Source organism: Eupeodes corollae, chromosome 3, assembly GCF_945859685.1.
Source record: "Eupeodes corollae chromosome 3, idEupCoro1.1, whole genome shotgun sequence".
Classification (NCBI taxonomy): domain Eukaryota; kingdom Metazoa; phylum Arthropoda; class Insecta; order Diptera; family Syrphidae; genus Eupeodes; species Eupeodes corollae.
This window is the reverse complement of record NC_079149.1, coordinates 41,583,850-41,609,547: the sequence shown is the minus strand read 5'-3', so window position 1 is coordinate 41,609,547 and position 25,698 is coordinate 41,583,850. Positions and strand designations below refer to the sequence as shown.

Sequence of the window (25,698 nt, the reverse complement as noted above, 5' to 3'; positions counted from 1 at the left end):
ACATATTGTAGAAACTATCATTTCCTCAAATGCAGACGGCAGGATGTATGCGAATGTCTTGCTAAACAATGAGTCAATTTTTGGCTTATTGGATAGTGGAGCATCCATATCTGCGCTAGGCAGGGAGTGTTGGGAGTTGGCAAAAAGAATAGGAGTCGTCGTGAAACCATATACAAATATCGTACGAACTGCAGATGGTAAGTCGCATGATATAATTGGTCACTGCGAAATTCAGACTACGTACAATGGTATCACGAAACCCCTTTCTTTCTACTTGATTCCCAACCTTACTCAAAAACTGTATTTGGGGATGAACTTTTGGCGAGATTTCAATTTGACGCCTCAAATAAGCGAAATACAAGCCAACATCGATGCTAGCGAAGGAGAAGGTAACTTCAAGGATGGGGCTGAACTGATAGAACTTTCACCCGCACAAAACCTAAAACTTGAAAATGTCAAGAGGCTTTTTCCTAACTTTGTCGTGCTAGGGCTAGGTAAGACAACTTTGGGTTGTCATGTCATCGATACACGAAATGCTGTCCCTATCAAATCCCGGCATTATCCATTGTCTCCGGTCCGTCAGGAAGAGGTTTATAAGGAGTTGGACCGTATGTTAGAACTGGGGGTTATCGAGGTTAGTAATTCACCTTGGAGTTGCCCGGTAGTGTTAGTAAGAAAGCCAGGTAAGGTTCGCTTATGTCTCGATTTCCGAAAAGTTAATGCAGTCACTGTTAAGGATGCTTACCCTTTGCCTCATATAGAGGGATTACTAAGCCGGATCAAGGACACACATTATATCACAGGAATCGACTTGAAAGATGCATATTGGCAAATACCTCTAGATGAGAGATCGAGAGAGAAAACTGCTTTTGCCGTGCCTGGTAGACCACTTTACCAGTTTAAGGTAATGCCATTTGGCTTAAGCAATGCTGGCCAAACCATGAGCAGAGTCATCGACCAAGTAGTGCCAAGTTCGATTCGTGAGAATGTGTTTGTTTATCTAGATGATTTACTTATTTGTACGGCTGATTTTGAGTCGCACATTAAAATCCTTAACGAAGTGGCTGCTTGTCTTCGGAAGGCAAACCTTACGATTAACCTCGATAAAAGCAAGTTTTGCATGCGGGAAATTAAGTATCTCGGGTACATTGTCGGCCAAGGTACTTTGAAAACCGACCCTGACAAAATCGAGGCGATGGTTAATTTCCCCGTTCCTACGACCTTAAGACAAGTTAGGAGATTTCTAGGATTAACTGGCTGGTATCGGAGGTTTATTCGAAACTATTCAGATTTAGCCGCACCTCTTACCGATTGTCTTAAAAAGTCAAAAAAATTTGAGTTGACACCTGAAGCTTTGGACGGGTTTAATAGGTTGAAGACTGCGCTTTCCTCGGCGCCTGTATTGACACAGCCTGATTTCAACAAGCCGTTTATTATCCAATGTGATGCCTCTTCGGAAGGAGTGGGAGGTGTTCTTTTTCAGTTTGATGAGAACAACTACGAGAGACCAATAGCGTATATGTCAAAGAAACTAAATAAATCTCAAAAAAACTACACGGTTACTGAGCAGGAATGTCTGGCTGCAGTTCTGAGTATACGAAAATTTAGGCCGTACGTTGACGGATTACCTTTCAAGGTAATAACTGATCATTCAAGCCTTAAATGGTTGATGTCGATGAAGGAGTTGAGTGGCAGACTCGCTCGCTGGAGTTTAGAACTCCAAGGTTTTGATTTTTCCATTGAGCATCGGAAGGGATCCCTCAACGTTGTGCCTGATACTCTATCTCGTATGGACATGGAAGAGATTTCTGCTAAAGTTATAGTGGGAGAAAATGGGCTTGATGAGGTTTCTTCTACAGTTATATGTGGTGAGATCGATCTCGACGCCGTTGAATTTGATTCAGAGCAATATACCCAATTAAGAAAGAACATCGATTCTAATCAATCTGCGCTTCCTGACCTAGTTGTATCGGAAAAATTTATTTACAAAAGGGTTAGGTTCAGGAATGGTGATGTGAACGAGGAAGACTCGTTGTGGCGTCTTTGGTTACCAGATGGACTCACTCGCAAGTGTATCGAATTATCTCATAATACTAAGCTAAGCTGTCATAGTGGCTTTGCAAAGACATATGCTCGTATAAAAGAGAAGTATTATTGGCCTAAAATGGTAAAAGACATCAAGACATTTGTGAGTGATTGCGAAATCTGTAAAATGGTGAAGGCCCCTAACGCGATTCTTCGTCCACCTATCACCAAGCAGATTGTGACGGAAAGGCCTATTCAACGACTTTATGCCGACTTCTTGGGACCATATCCGCGTACAAAGCGTGGAAACGCGTACGTTTTCATTGTAGTAGACCACTTCACTAAATTCACCTTTTTAAAGGCAATGCCTAAGGCTACTGCTTCTAGAGTAGTGCAGTTCTTAGAAGGAGAAATATTTCATACTTTCGGGACCCCGGAGTTTATTCATTCCGACAACGGACGTCAGTTCGTTTCCAATGAGTTTAAGAACTTATTGGCGGACCATGGCATAAAGCATGTGCGTACGGCGTTGTATTCTCCACAGGCTAACATTTCCGAAAGGGTTAACCGAAGCGTTTTAAGTAAACTAAGAGTGTTGATATCCAAAGAGCAAAATGATTGGGATGTCCATTTATCAAGCATCGCTTGTGCTATACGTTCCGATACACACGATTCGTTGGGTTGCCAACCGTATTTTGCACTTTTTGGCCAAAACATGATTTCACATGGTTCTGCTTATAGGATATTACGAAACTTGAACGCCTTACAAGATTCGGAAATGTTAGTTTCGCCTGTCGAGCTGAAAACCGTGCTTGCCAGACAGAGGTTGTCGGAAAATTTACAAAGGGCATACGTTAAGTCTAAAAATACTTACAATTCTCGGTCAAAACCGGTGGTGTATCGTGAAGGCCAAGAAGTGTTCCATCGAAATTTTTCCCAAAGCAGTTTCGGCCAGGGAATTAATGCTAAACTGCTGCCAAAGTTCCTTAAATCCCGAGTACGAAGAATAGTTGGCAACTGCATGTACGAATTAGAAACACGCGCAGGGAAATCCATAGGCATTTTCCATGCTAAAGACATACGGCAGTAATTACCCTGCAAAAATAAAACACAACAAACCACAAAGCAACGATTTCAAATTGCATAAATTTTGTTTAACTTATCTGATGTAACTGGTATGCCGCCCGGCTAGTTAAATGGGTTCGCGACCCACGTTCATTAAGACCAACGACCATTTGCCTTAAAATCATTTCATATTTCCACCGGCGATGATTAAGGATTAATGTCACATCTTTCTATACAATAGATTTTATTTATTTCATAATTCACTACCTAAGAGAATTTCAAAAAATAAACATGAAAACCGCACAATATACTTAGTTATAAAACACTCCGAGCTACACAAGTAGTATCAATGTTTTGCCGACGGCAAAACAACTCGTTTACCCGACGGTAAAATGCCTGTTTTTATTGGTAAACAAACTTTTTTTGTTTACATATTTTTTTTGTTGACTTGCCGTAGTCGAGGGATATTTTTCTTATATACAACGGATCAAACATAACCTTAAATTAAAACTTGGCCTTGCACTAGATGCCTCGAGCCTCGCACTATCTCAAGGATGATTATTAGGTGCATCTATATAATAGTCTTATTCACTACCGACAGAGACGAAAGTCCGTGGGTTCATTTGCCTATTCCAGATATCGTTATACCTGGAAAAGGCAAAGCCCTGTTACCGAAATATTCATTTGAATATTTTTTTTTATTATTATAAGAAAAAGGCGGCGCACGGCACTGACGACTTGATCGGATAGACGTATGTTTATGTTTGGTTTTGTTGGTTAGGATGACTGAATTATTCCTATATACCCATATGTTTATAAACATCGATAAATAAGAACGAATGAGATAGTGGTATGATAGGATTGAGAAGAAAAATATATAAGAAATATTATCTAATATTGTAGTAGATTTGTCATTCCTAAGCTTAAGAGTGCGTTCCAAGCAGCAACTCAAAGAGAGGGTAGGGTGTAGAATTTTTGACTGGCCTAATTAAGCAGAAACTTGAGTTAGGTGGTTTTTGAAAAGCTTAAGCTCAAATATAAAATTTCAATATCAATAGAGTTCAATGATCCTGGAAAGAGGGGTTTTGCAGGATTATCTGCCGTTGGATAGCTGCAAAGCTTTTAAAAGAAAAAAAGAGAAATTAAGAACAAAGGCGTAGGTAGGTAATTTACTAACTTCTGAGCAGTGAAAGCCTTTAAACGTTCGGTTACCGGAATAGTTATTGTCTAAACGACCATTTCAGTCGAGACAAAGAAATTTTCGATTTTTTTTGTCGTTGAAAAAAATTTTCCTTGGTAAAAAGACCCGAACCAAAGAAGGAGTTGTAATTTCAAAACTTACATAAAAATAATTTTATATTTCTTGGTAAGAATATTTTGATATATTTTTTTTTGAAAGTGATAGGTATTAACTTTCTTTGTTTAATAGAATTTAAATTGGCAGTCGGAAATAACGGCTGCCCGATATATTCATCCCGGTTCCCGGAATAATTATTAAATACACCCCAAAGAAAAAGCCAACCTATAAAAACTACCAGGGTAACAAGGAAAAAGCAAGCAGCCTAAGTATAGTTTGAGCAGTGCAGGAACTTCGCTCCATATCCACCTTTAATACAACACCCATAGGAATTTGGAAGGTCACATAAGTGCGAAGATTGGCTTCCGAAATTTATATAGCCGCCGTAGTTGAGAGGTTTAAGCCGTTGATCGTTTCAAGGGCTCAAAGCAGAAGTTCATGGTTCAAGTCCCGGCCAAAACCATAAATTATTTTTTTTATATTCAATTTTTTTTATTCGTAAATTCATTTTTTTTAACATCAATTTAAAATTCTAAAAAGTCTATAACTTGGTAATTCGGAGTATAAAAGAATAAGGTGTTAATTCTAAGTATCACCACGCGAACCGAGTTAAAAGTAAAAGCTAATCGCGGAAGTGAAATATATACATATCTAAAAATAAGTGAACAAATACCTACAAAAAAAAAAGGAAACAACATCAAGTGCATCGAAAGATTGCTCAGGGTGCAACAAACCTTCTATCCAACAGCAGTGGCCACTTCTCGAGGAAGAAAGGGGTAAGTTTGTACATATCTTTTTGATTAACTTGATAATTATTTATTCTGCACTTATACCTATATGTGTATATAAAAAAAAATATATTGTTTTAACACTTGCGCGAATTAGTGGGGTGGGTTTGAAAAGGGGATTTTTGACTTAAAGTGAAGTAATCAAAAAGAAAAGAAAAAAAAAAAAAGGAATTCAAATCCAAAATAATTGTAATAAGCCGAAGACGCGGTTATACTTTTGAATTCAAATCTTAAGATTTTGTGCTTTGCGTTGCCAATATAGATTGAATTATTTTTCTTTATTAGTGCACTTACCTAATTGAATCAATTTAATGAAATTAGTATTTGTAACTTAAACTTAAATAGATTAGTTAAAATATGATATATGTAGCTTTATAAATTAACAAATTTCTAATTAAAAATATATTTAAATGTCTGAAATGAAAACGTACATATCTTTTTCTCTCTGAATGATAAGTACATAATCATGGAGTAATTGTTTTTAATATAAAGGATGAGAGGATGATGATGAGAAGGGTGATGGCTTAAGGGAGGAAGAAGCCATCCAAAGGGGTTACTCTAGCGAGGGAGTTAACCAAGGTAGGGGGGGTAGAGGCGATGTCTCGCGCATCATCAACACCAAGATGCAGAGTCTGGCAATATTATTTTTTGTAACGACATTGAAGGGTCCAAGAACCACAACCACCACTGAGCTAAGGGTTCAATAAATTGTCAGCAAGGATCAAAGGAAGGCAAATAGGTCGTTACAACACGTATGAAAGTTATAAAACTAATAATTAGAAATTATGAACAACGTCGTTTGAGTTGAAAACTAAAATGCGATCTACTAATGGCTGTCTTCTCGACTTTATTCGCAAATTTTGCCAGCAAGCAAAAAAAATGCGAAGGGATCACTAGACAAATCAAAACTTTAAAATAAAATAAAATATGTAGTAGTTTAATTATAAATATTTTTTATTTTATTTTGATTAATCAAACGCGTTAACAAAATTCTTAAGTATACAAATTTTAAGTAATCAAAAAAACGAAAAAAGAATTATTATGGAACTAGTTTTAACTCCGGAACCACATTATACTCTTGGGTAAGCCACTTCTTCCCTTGTTGATGTGAATGTTATTCTTATTATAATAATTTTCATAAAATATTATACATAATCATATTTTTGAAAAACTCATTAAATTATTAAATTCATATATGTACTTAGATACACGGGGCATAGTCCTCAATATATGTACCGTTTTGGCAAAACTTACGGAAACCTAACTCATGAACTACTGTGCGATCATCGTGTGCCTCATTCACAAAACCTTGTGGTTAACAATCCAAATTGTATGAAACCTGCAGAACACAAACCAACACCGCAAGAAATTAAATTCGCCAAAAGGCGAAAAATACAAAATGATATAGTTTTTGAACCCCCCATTATTCCCGGATACGATGGATTTATTCCGAGGATTCAATCACAAGTTGGAGATCGATTTTCAGCAGCAGCTGTAGATGCTGTTATTGAACATGAAAAATATATGCAGCGATTGAAGCGCGAGCGGAGAACGCTTGAGCATAGAACTTTACTAGAAAGTGAACAGGGAGTTTTTGGTAGAAAAGTAAAAGACATTACGGTAAGTATTTAAGATGTGGGTCATAAAATTTCAATTGAGACTCCGGTTTTTTTAAGTTGCAAGGGGCACACTATCAAGTACCACTTATACCTGTTAGAAAAGAAGCTGAAGGTGTAATAAGAAAAGCTCATCCAGACGATGAACGTACTAGCGAGCCATACTCGAAGCATACACCTCCACATTTTATGGCTAATAAGGATCCAGAAAAGCGTATTAAGCTTGGTAAGGTTCTTTCCCAGTAAGGTGGAAATTTAGGCTTTTAGCTTACCAAAAAATTGAACTTATTTTTCGGATATTGTAGCCAAACACTAGCATTATTTCTATTACATGAAACAAATATTTCATTTACACAGGATATGGAGGCCATATACCGATGGCATTTAGCCGTTGCGGTGAAAATCATAAAGCGCTTACAACAAATGCACTTTCTGATTTCTTAAACCATTACATGCATCAGCGGAATAGACAACCAGTGCCAATTGCAAGACCGAATTGTGAAATTTATCTTCGAAAAATGGGACTGATGCGTAGTTATGCTGGTCATGTGCCAGGTGAAAGATTCAGATTCGGCCATACTTTCGGAAGAAGCACGACTTTTGCAAAGAGAGGCCTAAATCTACAACAACTTGAAAGTAACAAATAAAAAGGGTAACAGATTTTGGAATATTCAATTTAATTTTAAATAAAAGTAAGTAATATGAAAGTGTTTTAATTTTTTAAAACAATATACTCCGTCCGGTAAAAATCTGAATTTAAATAAAAAGTCCCTTTAGGAAGTCTTCAATACCCAAATTTTGAAGGGTTTGCGACATAAAATGCATGCGACCTGCTTAGCGCATAGTTCAGTTACTTTTTATTTGATAGGTAATATTGCGAAACTTGGTAACTTGTTAATTTTTCCTTTGGGATTCTATCTTGTTTTTCAGAATTTTGTATTTTTAGTAAGAATAGCATTTATGATAAAACGGAACATTGGTTTCCATGCGCTCTACGTGACCCAGCCATCTTAGTCGTTGGACTTTTACCCTTCTGGCTAAGTCTACGTCGTTGTACAGCCCGTACAGCTCGTCGTTCCATCTTCTCTTTCACTCCCCTTCGATGCATACGGGACCGTAGATCACACGAAGCACTTTTCTCTCGAACCGACCCAAGGTGCTTTCATCCGCTTTCTTCATAGTCCATGTTTCTGCACCGTTAAACAGGACGGGGATGATAAGGGTCTTATATAGCGACACTTTGGTCCCTCGAGAGAGGACTTTACCACTCAATTGCTTTCTTAACCCAAATAAACAGCGGTTAACAAGAGTTATTCTGCGTTTGATCTCAGCGCTGGTGTTGTTTTCTGCGTTTACAGCGGAGCCTAGGTAGACGAAGACCTTGACTACCTCAAAGTTACGTCTGTCGATGGTGACGTTTTGACCAAGACGTCGGTGTTGTGTCCTTTCTTGTCGACAGCATGTACTTTGTTTTGCCCTCATTAACCATTAAACCCATTTTTCCGCCTCTGCTTCAATACTTACAAAAGCACCATTGACATCACGCTGAGTTCTTCCGATTATGTCAATGTCATCAGCATATGCCAGTTATTGGACAGACTTTTGAAAGATAGTGCCTCTAGTGTTGACGTGTGAGCTCTGCACTATTATTTCAAGCACGATGTTAAAAAAATCACATGACAGCGCATCACCTTGTCTAAAACCTTTTTTGACATCGAAAGGTTCTGTTAAGTTGTTTCCAACCTTTATGGAGCAGCATGAATTCTACATGGTCATCCTTCACAAACGGACGAGTTTGGCAGGGATGCTAAAACTAGACATGGCTCTATACGGCTCGTCCCTGTAGATGCTGTCATATTCGGCCTTGAAATCGATGAAAAGATGGTGGGTGTCAATTTGGTGTTATTGGGTTTTTCCAGTATCTGCCGTAATGTGAATATTTGATCGACTGTGGACTTTCCTGGTATAAAACCACACTGATAGGGACCTATCAGGTTGTTGATGATGGCCTTTAGACGTTCACATATTATGGCAGCAAGCGATGTTAAGTAAACTGATACCCCTATAGTTGGTGCAGTTTAGAGGGTCTCTTATTGTCAGGATAGGGCAAACAATACTGAGGTTCCATTCATCAGGCATTCTCTATTCCGACCATATCTTACAGATAAGTTGGTGCATGCTCTCAACCAACTTATCTCCAGCTGCTTTAAATAGCTCGGCTTTCAAGCCATCCGCTCCAGCGGCTTTATTAGACTTCAGCTTAGATATGGCAATCTTTACTTCGGCTGAGTAGGACGGGATTGTTGGCTTTCCTCGTCTATGTTGAATGGATCATATTGACTGACAGCGGAATTCGGTTCGTCGTCTTCGTGGTCCTTAATCACTTTAGTGTGCGCAAAATAAAATTGCGAAGGTTGAACTTCATATTCATTTTACTGATCAAGTTTTGAAAATTGTATTTGGAAACTTGATTTAAAATTATGAAAGATGCAGGGTGTTCCGCCTTTGAAACCAAAATACGCACCTATTTCAACAAAATCTTATCATTCTACAAAAGAAATGTTCCGTTTTTATCGTTTTTCTATGATTTTCAAAAGAAAGTTTCAAATTTAATTACTTTACAAAATCTGAGTGGTAAAATTGGGTGGATGCCACGCCCTCCAAAAGCAAAATTTCTAACCAACTGTTCATATTAAATGCAGCTAGGTAAAATTGAAATATTATTGCTTTTTTCATTTCCCACTAAACCGGAATCTGGGGTTTTATGTAAAAAAAACGCCATAAGCTAAAGGTAAGCTTCTCGTTTTTGTGAAAAACGTACAATCTTACCAGGTTTAGCAGCCATTCATAATTTCTGACATTTTTAATTTGACTTTGTTTGATGTGGAAAAATGTAGACATTTCAAGTTAATTGAGCATAATTCTCACAGAGAAACATACAACCATCGATTTTTATGTCTAAATTGACTTCATAATTCAAACATTATTCATGTCATGTAGGCGGAATGTAATGTAAACAAGAACAAGTCCCTTGCATACTCACCGAACACACTCCTAATAAAATCTTTCGTTAAAATGGGTGCATCCACAAACTTTCTCACCTTTGTTATTTTCACCACACATCTCCCACATCGCAGAAAATTTTTCAACCAGCGCAGCGAAAAAAGAACTACACAACAAAAAAAAACAGCCAGATTAAAAAAGTTCTCTGTATCGCTGAGTAGTGTGTGGATACGTCGGAAATTGAGAAAAACGAGCGCAATCAATTTTTCGCGGAAAATTCCTGTGAAATTCTGCCAAAAAAATTAAATCAAAACATTCAGAGTCTTCTTATTGAGAATATGCGAAAATAATTTAATCAAAATTTACCACTCCAGCATTAAGTGAAACTTTTTTTGCACTTTTTTCATTTTCCTTTTCGTCCATCCATTTGATTTTCTTGTCGTTTTGTGCGAGGTGTTTACTCGAAGAAAAAGAAAAGATATGACACCAAGTTTATTTGATGACCTAAAAATGCAATCTGTCTCCTTTTAACATGCACTTGTTTACTTGGTAACACCGCAGTGTATGCATCTACTGTGTATAGTGCTGACTCTCTCGTACAGATAAATTGTTGCTAATTTTCTTTTTCATGTCGCTGTGAAGAAGAAGGATTTGTATTGTGTTGTTGAGAAGTTATTAGAAGGAAGAACGAGATAGAAGTAAATAATATTTTCTCGTGAGCGCGACGCGACGACTCCATATTCTTACACACATCGAAATCGAATCCTACCATCGCTGGTTTTTCGTTGGAATTTGTGTCTCGACTTTTTGTGACTCGCGCCGCACCATACAAGAGAAACTCACCATTTTTGTTGGTGAATTGTGGATTCGTTAACAAATCAAAAATTTTATATACACCTTATTTCTCTCGAGTTCGACATCGAGTTTCTCCTCAAATAAGAAAACACCATCGCATTGCGTTGAAAAATAATGTATTTTACCTCTTGCTCGTTTAATGCAAAGAAAATTTATTAAAAGTGCAATAACTAGCGTGTAAATTGTAAATAACACAAGTGGATTGAAGAAAAAGCGACCTAAAAATAAGAAAAACATATTTTTGTGGTGTTACATCTTTATCGACATCAACTAGAACGACGACGACGGTAGCCAGTGTTGTGTTTACAATATTATTTATGACATTTTGAGAAAGAGATAGCACTTGGCATAATCTCGATTATTTCTCTAACTTTTTGCTTTTTTTTTATTCTTTTTGCATTTTCTGCTACTCGCAAGTGAATTTATAAACCAGGTAAGTGAATGTGAAAGTTATGTTGTGAATTCGTTAATTATTTATGAAGAATAGTAATAAATTAAAATATAAATAATATTAAGAGTTGATGTGTGAAAGATATATACAACGATATGGGGAGAGTGAGGGAGATGGAATCAGAACTCTGACGGGGGTTTGTGTGAAGTGTGATATGCATATGATGATGATAAAGATGAAGAATAATAAATTGTAACTGTTAACCCTCATCCTCTCTCTCTCCTCACACTCAATGCTTCTCTTTCTTTCTAGTAGCAAGTAATAAGACCTGAGTTTTTCTATTATTATTATTATTTTTATGTAATTGCCGGCGGGATTTGTATTTAATGCAATTTTTTATTGGAACTTATTTGTTTTTCTTTTGTAAAACTTGTAATAAATTTTATATTGGAATTGGGAGGGAAATGTGAAACAACTAGATTAGCAAAGTTTCTTTGATGGATAGATATCATCCTCTGTCGTTATTTACATATATTGCTTCGGCTTTGTTTATGTTTTTTTCTTTTTCTTCTTTTTATTTCTGTTTTGTTTTTGATAATAATAATAATAGAAAAATATTGTAAGGTAAATATATTTTGCAAACAATTTTGTAATATTTTATGTAGGAGATAGGAAACTTTAAAAAAAATTAGACTCATCATTGGAAGATAGATAGATTAAATTCAAAAAAGGAATAAGTAGGTTCTAGATACCTGGAAATATATGTATCGGTACCTAATAAGTTTTAACCTAAATATCCTAAAGGTTTTTAAAGTTTTTGATTACAAATTCAAATTAATAGCTTAAGGTAAAATTGAATCATTTAGAAGATTGTTTTTAGTTTATAAATAATGAGTGCATATGGTAGGTAAGTTTTGAAACTTGTTCTTTCCAAAGAAATTATTTTTTTTTAAATTTGACAAAAGCAAATTTTTATAGACAGTTATTTGAGAACCCCAAATCCAAGTTAAAGTTGAAATGAATATGGCAATATGGCATTCCATTCGTTATTAAAAGTATGTAACTTCCTACTTCAAAAAAGGGTATCCAAATTACATACATATACATATGTATTTCATAACCATGAAACTACCTACCTTAATTGTTTCCAAGGTCATTTAAATACTGAAAGTTTACAATTTATGTCTGCAGTTTACAAGTTTAATCTATCAAACCAATAAAGTTCTTCAAATTTGAAATTTTCTCACTTAATATTATTTTATTGTGAGTTAAAAGTATCCAGTTCATAAATTTGTTCAGTGCTTATGGAATACACAAAGGGCAACAAATCACAATTAATAATTATAACCAAAGATAGTTAATCTAAAAAAAATAAGAAAGGGCAAACAAGTATTCTGAAAGAAAGGCGTTTATTTAATAAATTAGGCGAATAGGTATTTATTTATACAATTTACTCTCCCATAGCGGGACACTTGTGTGTCTGACAAATGTGTCCTGTTTTAGAGACCATTCAAAACTTTTTTTTGACAGGGTGGTTATTCCTAGATATCATTCCAATTCCTGTCATTGGACAAGTGGCAATAATCAGAAAACGGAAAGCTTTCCTTGATACTGTTTTGTTCGAAATTATAATACATACAGAGCCCGGCAAAAAGATGGGTCCGATAAAGAGATCTCCCAAATTTTAAAAGGCAATGACAAATAAATAAACAATTTAACAGAAAAGTTGTATTGATTTTTTTTTAAATTAAATACTATGCCATTTACATTAAATAAAATAATTACTTAGTTTTAAACATTACCATTTTATCTTTAAATAATTGTATATATAAACGTCTAAACATACGGGAGGTTTTTTTGCTGGACCCTGTATAAGAAATTATCTGTTCTTTGAAAATGATTTCATTCCATTGAAAAATTAAAATAAAAGTTAACTTCTGGGGCCCTACTATGGAACTCGATTCTACAATGAAATTGCCCGAATTCGAAAAATTGGTACTATGCATCTCTTTGACTACATTGGAACCAACAAGAATCGAATAGTTCTAGTAGTGCCAACTATATTCTTATGAACTTTCGAATTAACGAGGAACTACTTAACTCGAAAGTAGAATTCAAAACAAGGCAAAATCGAAAATAATCACTCTACATCAAATGCGTTTGCGAGTGAAGTTTTTTTTTGTCAAAGTGTAAGTAAAATGTTGAATACCAGTTCCATCAACCACCCAATTACACCGGGAAACCGTAATTTTTACCAAAAATAGCGTTTGGACTTTCGTTTCTCTTCTTTATTAATTTCAAACTTCTTTATCAGCGGGCACATTACCCTTTCGATAAAAGTCCAAACTTTGGCAAGTATTTTTGACATGGTTTTCTGTGCAATTCCAACGTTCTTGTCACCACCGATTTGATTTTGGTAACCTCCTGTTGCCGACAAAAATCAATGCTGCTGATAACTTAATGATAATCAGAGCAGCATTATGTCTTTTGCGAGTAGTCAAGTCGGATGATATGGTGTTGTTAAGTAAGAACATAAATCCGTCTTTAGAAAGACGATAGCTCAAACCTTTTCTCACTCAGGTCGATTTTTTGGTATTACATATCTCTTATTTCTCTGCGTTCAATTTGCTCGTACCATTCTTCATTTCTTTGCAATTTGAACCTAATTTCAACGGTGTCCATTTTTGTAATAATTATTCTTGTACAAAAATTTGATGGTTTTCTTGTTTTTAAAAATGACAAACAACTATAAATTCGTCTGCTAAAAACTAACCGGATTTTAGCCACTAAATCTTAAAAATTAATATTTTGTCCAGTAACCTTTATTTTTAATAACTTCTTGGCATCGACGAGGCAGGAATATTCTCCCACTCATTCTTCAAAGCTGCAAAAAGAGAACTTGTTGAAGTGTGCGTTCTCTTTCCAACCCTCCTTTTTAAGACAGCCCACCAGTTCTCGATGGGGACGGCCACTCTAAGACACAAATATTTTTTGTTGCAAACCCCTCTTTTTAGCAGCTTTGATGAATGTTTGGGATCATTATCCTGCTGAAAACCCCAACGCAAAGGCATTTCCTCTTCAGCTTATGGCAAAATATCCCCATATTGAAAACGGTCCATAATTCCTGCGATTTGATGTATCGGACCAACTCCTGACCACCATGCTTAACCGTAGGGAGTACATTTGCTGGCTTTAAATTTTTACTTTTCAGCGCCTTTTTGTCAATCTACCATCGGAGTAAAATAAGTTGAATTTGCTTTCATCACTGAAAAGCACACTTCAGATGTTCAGATGTTGTTTTGCAAATTCAACCCTGATTAAATATTTTAATTAAGAAATTGAAAGTCTTTCCAAACACCTATCATATTTTACCTCTTCTTACGATGTTTTTCAGTAAGTAGTGGTTTTTTTTGCTGATCGGAATGCATTAAGACCGCATTCCCTTAAAACACTTCTTACCGTTGATATCGCTATAGATAAATTTAGATCTTCACAGAATTTTTTCGACGACGCAAAAAGGTCCTTTAGAACAAAATATGCTGTTGTTTTGCGAGGGCGTCCAACACGATGTTCTTCTTCTACTGATTTTCCGCTTCCAATCTTTTTGATAATGTCATAAACCGTTGAAGTTTGTATTTTTAGCATTTCAGCGATCCAAATGACAAGAAAAACCGTTACCTAAACATCAAGACTCGAAGTTTTGTATAAAATCCGTTTAGTTTTGAGCACGGATGTTATGGGGTTAATTTATATATGTTTTTGAAAATAAATACAAACAACAAATTTACGTTTGATTTTTGCTAGTTGATATTAAGGTAGACATCACTGTATATAGAAATACATAAATTCATATGTGAAATAGAGCGTTTTTTATAACTGCTTAACGGGCATAAATGCCCAAAAAACTAAGCATTAAAAGAAAATTATTCTGGGTGTTTAAAATCAATCGATTTCTTAAAAAGTTAATACTTTCAGGTTTACACACACAAAAATCAAAGAAGTTCTTTACAGCTGGATTACGTTTGATAATTTATTTAATCAAAATCGTATCACTTCTCTGAAGAAAACTTAATAATAAATAATTTTCGTATTATTTATTATTAACTTCTAATAAAATCAATTAAGAAAAAACGATGCTTGTATTTAAAAAAATACAAAATAAAATTCTTTTAAATTTTGTAAGACAACTTTTGGATTTAATAAGCAAAATATCGATGTTGTTAACAATTAAAAAAATGTGAAAGTTGCAATTGAATCTTATTTTTTAATCAAGTTTGAACAATTTTTAATACATCTGCAGAACAAATTAAAAAATACGATTCGAATCGTAGAGCTAGTAATTTCAAAATTGTATAACTTTTAGTTTTGCTAAACATTTAAAATATTTTTTTTTTCATTTTATTTGAAGCCCTTTTTGAATAATACAGTACTGTGCAAAACATTTTCAACTAGAACCTCCAACATTTATCATAAGAAAATCAAACAGTAATATTTTTTGTCTTTAGTTTTCTAATTTTTGTTTGATATTGATAAAATTAATACTCCTATAACGGCTATACATCTTCTGGGCATCGAAGCTATAAAGTTATTTACAACCGTTTTTTGAATGCCATTCCATTGCCTCTGAATTCCAGCGAATAGGTCACTTTTGTGCTTAAAAATGTTGCTTCCTTTTCTTCTCTTCACAATTTCCTACAGGTTATCTATTGGGTTTCGGTCTGAGGATTGGGCTCGCCATGGCACCTCTTTTTTTCTATAATTGGCCAGCTACGACTTTCGTTTGGGATAATTGTCGTGTTGGAACGTCCATTTTCCGATGGAAATAAGGCAGAATAGTGTTAAAAAGGATGTCTACATAGTCTTAAGACTTCAATTAGCCCTTCACTTGTAGAATTGGCCCGATTCCTTGGATAGACAAGCAGCCCAAGGCTAAAATTGAACCACCTCCATGTTTGACCGTCCCTTTAGTGTATTTTGGATTTAGACTCTCACCTCTTGGCCTCCCTACATGTTGTTTTCCACCCGATCAGTTCATATTGAATTTTGATTCGTCAGAAAACAAGACCGCTTTCCATTTCTGGGGACTCCAATTAAGTTGAGTTTTTGCAAAAGCCATACGAGCTTTTAAATTTGTTTAAAAAATAAATGGCTCTTTTGCTATCTGAAAACCACGCAATCCGGCCTGCAGTGCGCGGCGTCTCATAGTTGATGGGTCAATGGGTAACCTAAGTTCAATGTTTGCTTCCCTGAATGATGCCGTGGGGTTTCTTCGAAAGAAATTTGTTATTTTTCAATCATCTTTTGCTGTGGTGCTTCGATTACTTCCTTCTCTTTGATGGCATAACACAGTTCCAATTTTGATGATTCTACAAATAATTGATTTGTGAATGGAATATTTCTTTGAAATATATTTTTGTGATCCTCCTTTTTTAAAATCACTAAAAATTCTGGATTTTACATTCGCTGAATAATTTATATCCCGCTATTTTTAAAACAAAATCTTTTTTTTCTATTTAAAAGGAATTTATCTTAAAAAAACCGTTTTATCGATCAAAGTCCCGTCTAAAACTAACTAAACAAATGAAGCTAGACGTATTAACTTAAAAACCTCAAAATAAATCACATTAACCGTTATCAAAAAGAGACTAGTTGCTAATGTTTGCCTGTGGAACCGTGCTTTAAGATTATGAACTGTAAGGTGACATAATACAAAACTCTAAAGAAATACAAATAATTTGATTGGAACAACTTTCTTTATATTTACAAATGTTCGTTTTTTTGATAGGCGGTGATAGTTGCACAGTACTGTATCATTAATTTTGTCAACAATCATTGCTTTAAATCATATTCTATAGTTAATAGGAACGTACAAATGACTACGCTTCACAATTTTTAGTACATACTTAAAGTCTCCTTCCGTTTAGTACTTATCTTGTTGATGGCCAATGTCCTAAAGAACATTTTATTTTTTGTTCCAAAAACTGAAATATATTTCTTATTTGTTTTTAACAAGAAATTACAAAATACTTAAAGTTTTACAAACTACTGCTTCCTATTCTTTTCCCATTTGTTGATGTTTTTAAGAGTTAACAAAAAGTAATTTTTCGATTCCATCCCTAAATGGCGCGATAGTAGAAAACTTCCTATCACAGATAAAGGAATCTGGTGATTGGTAGGGAATATCAAGTGTTTGTAAGTTGGTGCCTTCCGACACCTCAAATTTTCACGTGACGCAAAGCTTTGTTGTTTAAATATTTTTAATGTGGATTGAACAAATGTAAACTCAATAATTTATTTACATATTAAATTAAAAGTCTATAAATTTTGCAACTTATTTTTAAATACATTTTTTTCTTCACATCACGCAGAGTAGAACAAATGTAGTACCTATACCAAGTCTCTAAACAAACGCACTCAGTTTTACAAGTAACCAAACGCAGGATGGATTTTTCTGAAGATAAAAATGAGGCAGCCTCAATGCAAGCTGACACTGAAAATGAAAACAATCGGAAGAACTCCGATTCGTGTGCCGAACTTAACATGGCGAGTGTATCACCAAAAGATGCGATTGAAAACAAAAGGGAAACTAGGTCAAAAGCAAGTTCCGATTCAAAGGAGTCAGGTTCAAATTTTAGCAACAATTTCGAAACAACTAATCAGATGAAAGAAGAAAAGGTTAATTGTAGCCCGAATACAAACTCAAAGCAATCACAAGGTCCAGAAACCATTGATAATGTTTCACAAGAGTCTACATTACCAGAAAATATTCTATCGCCTCCAAAGTCAGAAACCCAAACAGATGAAACAAACACTGCAACATCTTCACCAGCTTCAGAATCACAACTGTCACCAACAACAAATGTTGGCGGGGAAAGTTCAACTGGTGGTGGCCTGGCTGTAGGGACCACACCAGCGACAGCCACATCAGCACAATCGGGAGAATCTTCAGGGGTTTCACCAGCGTCAGGTAGTGGCGATCTATCACCAAGAGTCGTCCAACCAATCAATATTATAGCTAACGGAACAATTCCCAAAACAGGCAAACCGCTCATGTTGCCGACGAACAAGAAAACCAGCAAACCAAAGTCCAGCAAACAAAAGAAATCGAAAGCATTGGTTGCGATATACGAGAGTGAGGTGAGTTTTGTTTTGGTTTTGTTTTATAATTCGAGCTAATTGGAATATTTGTAATTTTAGATTAGTGACAATAAGATTGGCATTAAACTCTGCATCAAAAAATCGGACAGCGGTAGCACACCAACAAAAACTAAACCGAACAGGAAAAGGTCGCGCAAGTCGAAAACACGCGTCGATAGTGATGACTCTGAGTACGAAACAAAACGCCGGCGAGAAAGACCAACAAACAACAACTCTGACCGACCTAAACGGGGCGATTCGACAAACTTCAAGGAACCCGTTGAGCAAAGTGCCTGGGGATCTACAATTCCCGAAAATGTGCTCTTAAAAGTAAGATATTACTTTATTTTTATTTGTATTAGTAAATGTTTGATTATTTTGTATTTTGTTTTCATTCTAAGATTTTCCACAACGTCGTGGAAAAAGAAGGTGCTCTGCCGACACTATTTAGATTGGGACGAGTTTGTGCTCTGTGGCGAAATGTTTCATTATCCTCGTCGTTATGGCGCTCAATGGATCTTAGCACATGGGTCAAAGAAAAACATCGCACAGAACTAAAACTTAAGTGGTTTATTGAAAATAGGGGTAGAGGATGCACCGATTTGAATGTCTGTAAGTATTTGAACTCCTACTTAACATTTTTAGCTAATCACTCCAATTGAAATCGTTAACTCAAAAACAAGATTTTTCATAATATATCACATTAAAATATCTTCTTTTTTTAAATTGAAGCTAACTGGAAAGTAACAGATATTTCATGCATCCTTGCTAAGCTTTCGGAGAGCTGTCCCAATCTTACTGGCATTACCCTGAATGGATGGAAAGGCTTCACATCGGATCATCTTACATTTCTCGTCGACAACATACCAAAACTTGAGCGTTTAGACTTGAGTTCGATAAACGTAAGAACTGATGTTCTTTTCGACCGAAATAAGAAATCTTTATTTTCTTTTTATATACACCAGGTGGAAATGAATGCCAGCAAAAGTGCTGTGGGCCTCCAATCCCTGTGCAATTCCTTACAAACAATCAATGGTCGTCTAACCCATTTACACTTGGCTCATAATAGGCTTGCTGGAATCCCACAAATTTTAACAATATTAGCAGTAAGTTTATACTTATATTTGGGTGAATTGCATTAATATTCTATTTTGTATCCTTAGTCACATTGTCCCAATTTGGTTCTTCTTGATCTCTCAAACGTTCGTACGGCTGCCATTTCGCATGGTATACTGCATGTAGAAAAACTTCAACATGGTTGTCAGAAATTAAAAGTTCTACGTGTTACTAATTCCCATGTTACTCTCAGTCAAGCATCAATCCAGGAAGCGGTAAGAAATCCAAAATTATCAACATTTTTTTCGATTTAAAATTCGACAAAAAAACAACAACATTTTTTAGATGGATTCACCAGGTTTTCCTGATCTTGAGGAACTCTCTGTGGCAGCCCTAACAGACGAATCTCGACTCATAAGCGATGAACATCTGCAAAGGATTTTAAAGAGTAGTTCCAAACTGAAGTTATTGGACGTAAGAGGCTGTACGCGTTTAACGCACGAAAGTCTCATTCGTCTACCAGCCTGGGATATAAAACATCTATTTTTGTCTGGATGTTCTGTTACAAGAGATGTTGGGTAAGTTAACTGAAACTAAAATTTATTTAATACAATTTTTTCTTAAATTTCAATTTATAATTAAAGATCTGGTCTGGAGTTGATAGCTTCGAAGTGGGCGCATAGTTTAGTTGAGATAGATTTGGCCTGGGCAAATGTGCAACAACCGCTTGATAATGCTCTTAGAGCACTGGCGGAAAAGGGTAGCGAGTCGCCTTTAAGGTTAGTTTAATAGATTTTTGTTAAAACAAAAACATAAAATATGTACAACTATTCTTTTTTTTATATAGTCATCTCAACCTTTGTGGATCATCGGTTTCAGAAGATGCTGTTAAGGAAATTCTAGCGAATTGTCCGAATATGAATTCTATAAATCTGTCTTCGTGTCGTGGTCTCCCGCGTGGTGTAAAACGACTAATGCATGGACCAACAGAAATTCAAGAACTTCGTGAAGTCTTAAAAGTCCAAATGAAAGTTAAACTACCCGCTGAATTGAGTCAACGACAAGTCAAAACTGATGGCGCAGTTGCAAATTGATGTCACGTCACGAACCAATAGAGAGGTATCAATTTAAGAACAGGAAGTCATATTAAAAATAGATATAATTTTAGTTTAAGTCAAATTAAAAAACAAAGAAGAAAACCACAAATTATAAAAATCTATAATGTCACACAATTTATATTTTTAAAAATATATACAACAAACATCAGCAGCACTCAGGAAAGAATTAAAGCTTATACAAGCTAAAAAGCCAGCTATGGAAGGTTATTCGCTGCTGGTAAGCGTTAAACAAAAAATAATATTAAAAAGTAAAGATGTCGCATGTAGAATTGTAGAACCAAAAAGTGTACTAAAAAAATCAAACTGAGTTTTCTCACTTTTTAAATGAATTAAGATAGCATTTCAAATAGATAGTTAAATCCGAGATTATGTCTGAAGTTTACCAAGCAGAAAAACAAGTTAAACTTCTAAACCAATTTAGTATTTTTTGAACTAAGGACAATTAAAGAGTATAATATTTTTAATGACATGTGACGTAGTTACTTTTTATGTTATCTCCGGCTAAATTTTCCGAACCAACCCAATCAATATGCCACTCCAGAACACACAAAGTTTAATCTCTCAATTCTCTAAAAGCCTGCCTTAACCAATAACCATACCATACCCCTTTCTCATGCCTGTCAAAATGTGCACTATGACAATGCAACAATCGTTTAAATTTTGAATATTATTTTTTGTTATTTGCAATCGTGGTAAATTAGTAGTATATTTAAAATATACTGTATTTTGTTTTCCTTTTTAGCACACAAACAATTTTGTTTAAATATACAATGTACACATTCTTATTTATATTATAAGCTATTCAAAATTGAATATTGATTGTATTATTTTTATTTTGAGTGAATGTTGAAAACAAAAATTTTGTTAAAAAAAAATTATTAATATTAAATATAAATAAAACTTTTTTTACGTAATAAAATTATAATAGTAATTCTGGAAAAACCAATATTAACTATTATTTTATACAGTTATGTAGCTAATTTTTAGTTTTAAATATATAACTATATATATACATTATAAAAAAAAGAAAGAAGTAATATTAAAAACAAAGAAAAGAAAAAAACTTGTTATCAAAGTTTTTGTGATAAGTTGTTAAATATTTTTTGTGCTAAAAAAATGTGTTTAATTTGTATATTAATTAAGACTTGAATAGATTTTCTTTTAATTGCAATATATCCTTGAAGGTTAAGATATATGAGTTTACAAAATTCAAAGAGACCCAAAAGCTGATCGAATTTAGTTGTTTGAAGTTAACAAAATTAGAAATGCCTTGATAACAAATTCTCATTTGCTATAACTGGCAATAACAAAGATAAAGATAATTCCACATGAATGTTCTAAAATGTCTTGCTTGCTCGATAATTTTTGAAAGCATAAATTTAAACTAGTAAATGAGGCTTAGACAAAAAATAATTGGAACAGCTTTTAAAGGAAATCAAGGGCCCTATTCTGTAATGCGTTTCGAAAGCCAATCCGATTCGAATCTGATATTCCATTCGTATATGAATTCGTACTCTGTTAAATGTTCAAATCGAATAAAACAATCATCTAGTACTTTTTCGATTTATCGAATAGATTTGCCTAGTCTTGAAGTATTTCTTATGAGATTTGTCAAAGAAAAAATACAAAAAAAAAATCAAAACAAATCACAAAAAAGACTTTTTTACACTTCACTGCTTTGCAATTGTCACATCTCTCTTCATAATTCAAGCTTAGAAAGTTTAAGCTGAATTTTTTCATAGTCATTTCATTTTTGTGTTGAAATTTGTCTTTTGATTCAAGTTATACGAAATTCAAATTGCTTTTGTTTGGTATACATATTTTCCGCTAATTTTTCACTATAATGGAATTTATTCGCTTAAATATTGAATACAATTATTATTTCCTTACTTATATTTTATCTATTTCACACAACTTAACACAATTTTCCTTTTGTGTCCTTTAAAAACGACCTTCGAATTGCAATTCGTTACCTCTCTTTTTGTAGAAACAATGACATTGGGAAACGCGTTGCCAGGTACGAAAAATCCGAATACGGATTTTTGTCATTCCGTAAGTACTAGAAATTCTTAACCGCATTAGAAATAGAGAGTACAAAATATTCGTTTTCGAAGATATTTGCTTTCGAAACGCATTACAGAGTAGGGCACAAGTACCCGTGGCGCGATGGTTAGTGCGTAGGGATGTCATGCCATGCCATGCCTGCGCCACATAATTTTTTGTACAGGTACTGCCTTTCACAAGGAATTGACAGATTATCCAAGAGTTTGTTTATAAACAGTGTTCGCGTACATTAATGAAATTGTAAGTCACTAGGTTCTGGTTCTCTACAAGCTGATGCACCACCTTATTTAAATTGAAAATTAAATAAATTGGTTTGCAAATTTAAATTTTGTTTCGTTAGGTTTTTAGTTTATAATTTGATGGAACTTTTTAATCCTTATGAACACAAATAAAATTAAAATTGCTGAACGTTTAAAATCGAGTTGATATGTACCAAACGTGAATTTATAAATTTACCTACTTTTTTATTTTTTATAATTCAAAGAATCCAATTGCCAATTAACAAAGTTGTTGCCAACTCTGCACAAAACAAGAGCGGGTAGAGGATGACAATTTTTCTTTTAAATTGAGGTTTATCACGGCACCGTGCACAAACAAAAACAAAAAATAGAGTTCCTCAGATTTCATACTTTGCGGCAATATTTAAATTATATACTTTTGCTTTGCTATTCATTGTTCGAATTTTATCCGGCGAGGGGATATGTCTTAAGGCCGATTTATGTTTAACTGAGTACTTTAATATAGTACCACAGCATCTGAATGATCAGCCGTTTCTGGGTGAAAAAAATGCTTCCAATTCAATTAACGTAACGACTAATTCTTTAAGAAACAAGAAAGTTGGACCTTTGACCAAAGGCGAGTGAGGAAATGAGCCTTAATGAATATATGTGGAGCAGATGACGTTTTTACTTACTTTTGTGCGATATAATTAATAACAAGAATAAAAAGGCACTTTTGTGAAAGGAAAGAATAAATAAATAGAATGGTTAAGAAATATTTCCAAAAAACTTTTTTAAATGTTAAATTACAATTCAAATAAACTCGAATCAGTAAATATCATTTTCAATTGATCTGAATTTTTCTATTCTCTTGAGGTAAAGAAATATTTCCAATCTTAATTAATTTTTGATCTTCCAATTCGTCTTTGGGGATTATTAAGTAAAGCTAAATTAGAAAGGTTAAGCATACAATTCGCGAGTTTGAGTTTATGGCGATTATGAACCGAGAGCCCCAATCAAATATAGTTTTGGTTTTGATTATTAATTACTTAAAATTGGAAACTACAAGAACTCATAACAAGCCATAGAAACATAATAAAACATGCATTAATTTATGAATATTGTAATTAAATTAAATAATTAAAAAATGATTTGCTTTTGCAAACAAAATATTTCCCTCCAAAAAATAAGGAATTTCTAAAAAACATTAATATTTCTGCATTACGAGGTTCCTTTTGAAATTCCAAGTAGGACCTTGGATTCAATATGTTGGCATGCAAATGAGAATTAGTTTTAAATCTTCTGCTTTTTTAAAAGTATAGATTGTTCTAGCGAGTTCCAAGAGTTTAATAGATTGGTACGAAGGTTTCTACAACATCATCAAATTGAACATCACTGATTTTACACTGAATGTATAAATAAATTAATTAATACCAATATGATTGAGTGTTTTAAATACATTTATTTATTCACGGGCAGTTTTATATCTTATTTGCTTTCGCAATTATGTATACACTATGTTATCTAGTGTTGGCGCAAGTCTTTAAGAGTCTTAAAAATATCTGTCAATCAAATTTAGGCTTTTTCAAACAATTTATAAAAAAAATAATATAGTCATGTCATGAAAACTACACCATGGAGTAAGGATTTTCTGGACTTTAACTAAAAGCTTAGTGTTTTATTTGATTCTATAACATTTTTACTCTATGGTGTACAAATAGGAACATTGAAGCTGAAATAACTATTTTTTTTATAAATAAAGCAGTAAGGAATTATTTGCATTTAAAATTAAATATAAACAAAAATGAGAAAGAGAAAAACAAACCGAGCCTTATCCTTCCTTCCAAATATCCCGACATATTGTGTGTATAAAAAAAAAGTTCAAACAAAAAAATCATAATTATTACATAAGAACGTATGAATGTATAATTAAATTTTAAAAAATCGATGAACAATGATTTTACAGTTTTTCACATATATAACAAAAAAAGAAGAAATAGTAAAGAATAAATTAAAACAAAGCATGATGTGTTTTTTGTTTTGTTTTGTAAATACTTTCCTTAACATCTGTCGGTATATTTTGGTCCTTATTTAAATGAAAAACATAAAAGATGGGTTTTTATCAGAAGCAATTGAAAAACTCGCATCTTTGATACAAGAACAACTCGTGTAGTGTATGACCTAGCCCCAATTAATTTTTTGTCTTACTGGTACTAGCTAAATAAAAAAAAGTTAAAACTAGCACATTAAATAACAATTAAAAAGAAAACAGCTTAAGATAAACACATACAAAACCATAAAGCTTGAATTTCAACAAAACAAACAAAAAACAGTAATAATTTATACACAATAAATATAAAATTTAAAAAGTAGACTTAAACTAATCAATTTTTGTTTTGTAAAGAAAAAATAAAATAAATTCTATTTTCAACAAAAATTCAAAAAAGAACAATTTTTTTACTGTATTATGTAGATGGGTAAAAACGCTATCAGTTATGTGTTTTTTGCGCAAAATGTAAATATGTTTTGATTTTTTTTTAAATATAGTTAAGAAAAATTTAAATAAATAAATAAAAACAAAAATATATATGTATAAGTTTGTTTCAAGTTTATGTCGTATGAATGGCAAAATAAAGAGCATGAAAAACAAATGTTAAATATTAAAAGAAAAATAAATAAAACTTAGATGCAATTACATAAGTTCTAAATTAATTATAATTATATATTATTAGATCTTAAATAAAATACACAAATAAGTTAATTTTAAGTGAACAAAAATTATATGTAAAACATGTGTAAGTCAAGAAAAAAATTATTATAACAATACAAAACAGAAAAAAAAACAAATGAATTAAAACATTAATAAAACGTTATTAAAAATAATTTATTTGATACTTTCTTTTCTGGAAACGATTTCTTGGAACGTGCTTTTTCGGGAACATGTTCGTTTCGAAAGAAAAGCAAGAACTTGAAAAGAGTTAATTATGTTTGGCCAATATAATCACCCCTATCACAGAGTCCCTCGTAACGAGTCCCCGAAAATTGTGTTACGCTACGAATACATT

At 33.7% G+C, this 25,698-nt stretch overlaps 2 protein-coding genes across 4 annotated transcripts; both read left to right on the top strand.

The window, feature by feature from the left end:
- The first annotated feature begins 6,216 nt into the window (after positions 1–6,216).
- LOC129950436 (UPF0605 protein GA14893) lies at positions 6,217–7,438 on the top strand. Its single transcript, XM_056062378.1, has 4 exons — positions 6,217–6,257; positions 6,381–6,795; positions 6,852–7,017; positions 7,149–7,438. Exons 1-4 carry the CDS (start codon positions 6,217–6,219, stop codon positions 7,436–7,438), a joined length of 912 nt encoding a protein of 303 aa, XP_055918353.1.
- Positions 7,304–25,314, top strand: LOC129952550 (F-box/LRR-repeat protein 6). 3 transcript variants are annotated; one of them, XM_056065186.1, is made up of 10 exons: positions 7,304–7,443; positions 17,409–18,177; positions 18,238–18,507; positions 18,579–18,789; positions 18,910–19,079; positions 19,143–19,283; positions 19,341–19,508; positions 19,579–19,811; positions 19,878–20,012; positions 20,081–25,314. In XM_056065186.1, the coding sequence occupies exons 2-10, from the start codon at positions 17,482–17,484 to the stop codon at positions 20,325–20,327; spliced, it is 2,271 nt and encodes a 756-aa protein (XP_055921161.1). In that variant the 5' UTR covers positions 7,304–7,443; positions 17,409–17,481; the 3' UTR covers positions 20,328–25,314. The 3 variants fall into 3 exon arrangements, with proteins under 3 accessions (XP_055921161.1, XP_055921160.1, XP_055921159.1); XM_056065185.1 differs by having other exon boundaries at positions 7,342–7,483; XM_056065184.1 differs by lacking the exon at positions 7,304–7,443 and adding an exon at positions 9,967–11,082.
- Positions 25,315–25,698: the final 384 nt, after the last annotated feature.

What these genes read in the sequence shown, in the direction of transcription:
- LOC129950436 (XM_056062378.1), top strand. Translation starts at nt 6,217, where the DNA reads ATGGAACTAGTTTTAACTCCGGAACCACATTATACTCTTGG. An exon ending in GAACCACATTATACTCTTGG is followed by an intron (nt 6,258 to 6,380) that starts GTAAGCCACTTC and finishes ATATGTACTTAG; the next exon opens with ATACACGGGGCATAGTCCTC. An exon ending in GAAAAGTAAAAGACATTACG is followed by an intron (nt 6,796 to 6,851) that starts GTAAGTATTTAA and finishes GGTTTTTTTAAG; the next exon opens with TTGCAAGGGGCACACTATCA.
- LOC129952550 (XM_056065186.1), top strand. Translation starts at nt 17,482, where the DNA reads ATGGATTTTTCTGAAGATAAAAATGAGGCAGCCTCAATGCAAGCTGAC. An exon ending in ATGCACCGATTTGAATGTCT is followed by an intron (nt 18,790 to 18,909) that starts GTAAGTATTTGA and finishes TTTAAATTGAAG; the next exon opens with CTAACTGGAAAGTAACAGAT. An exon ending in AAATTTTAACAATATTAGCA is followed by an intron (nt 19,284 to 19,340) that starts GTAAGTTTATAC and finishes TTGTATCCTTAG; the next exon opens with TCACATTGTCCCAATTTGGT.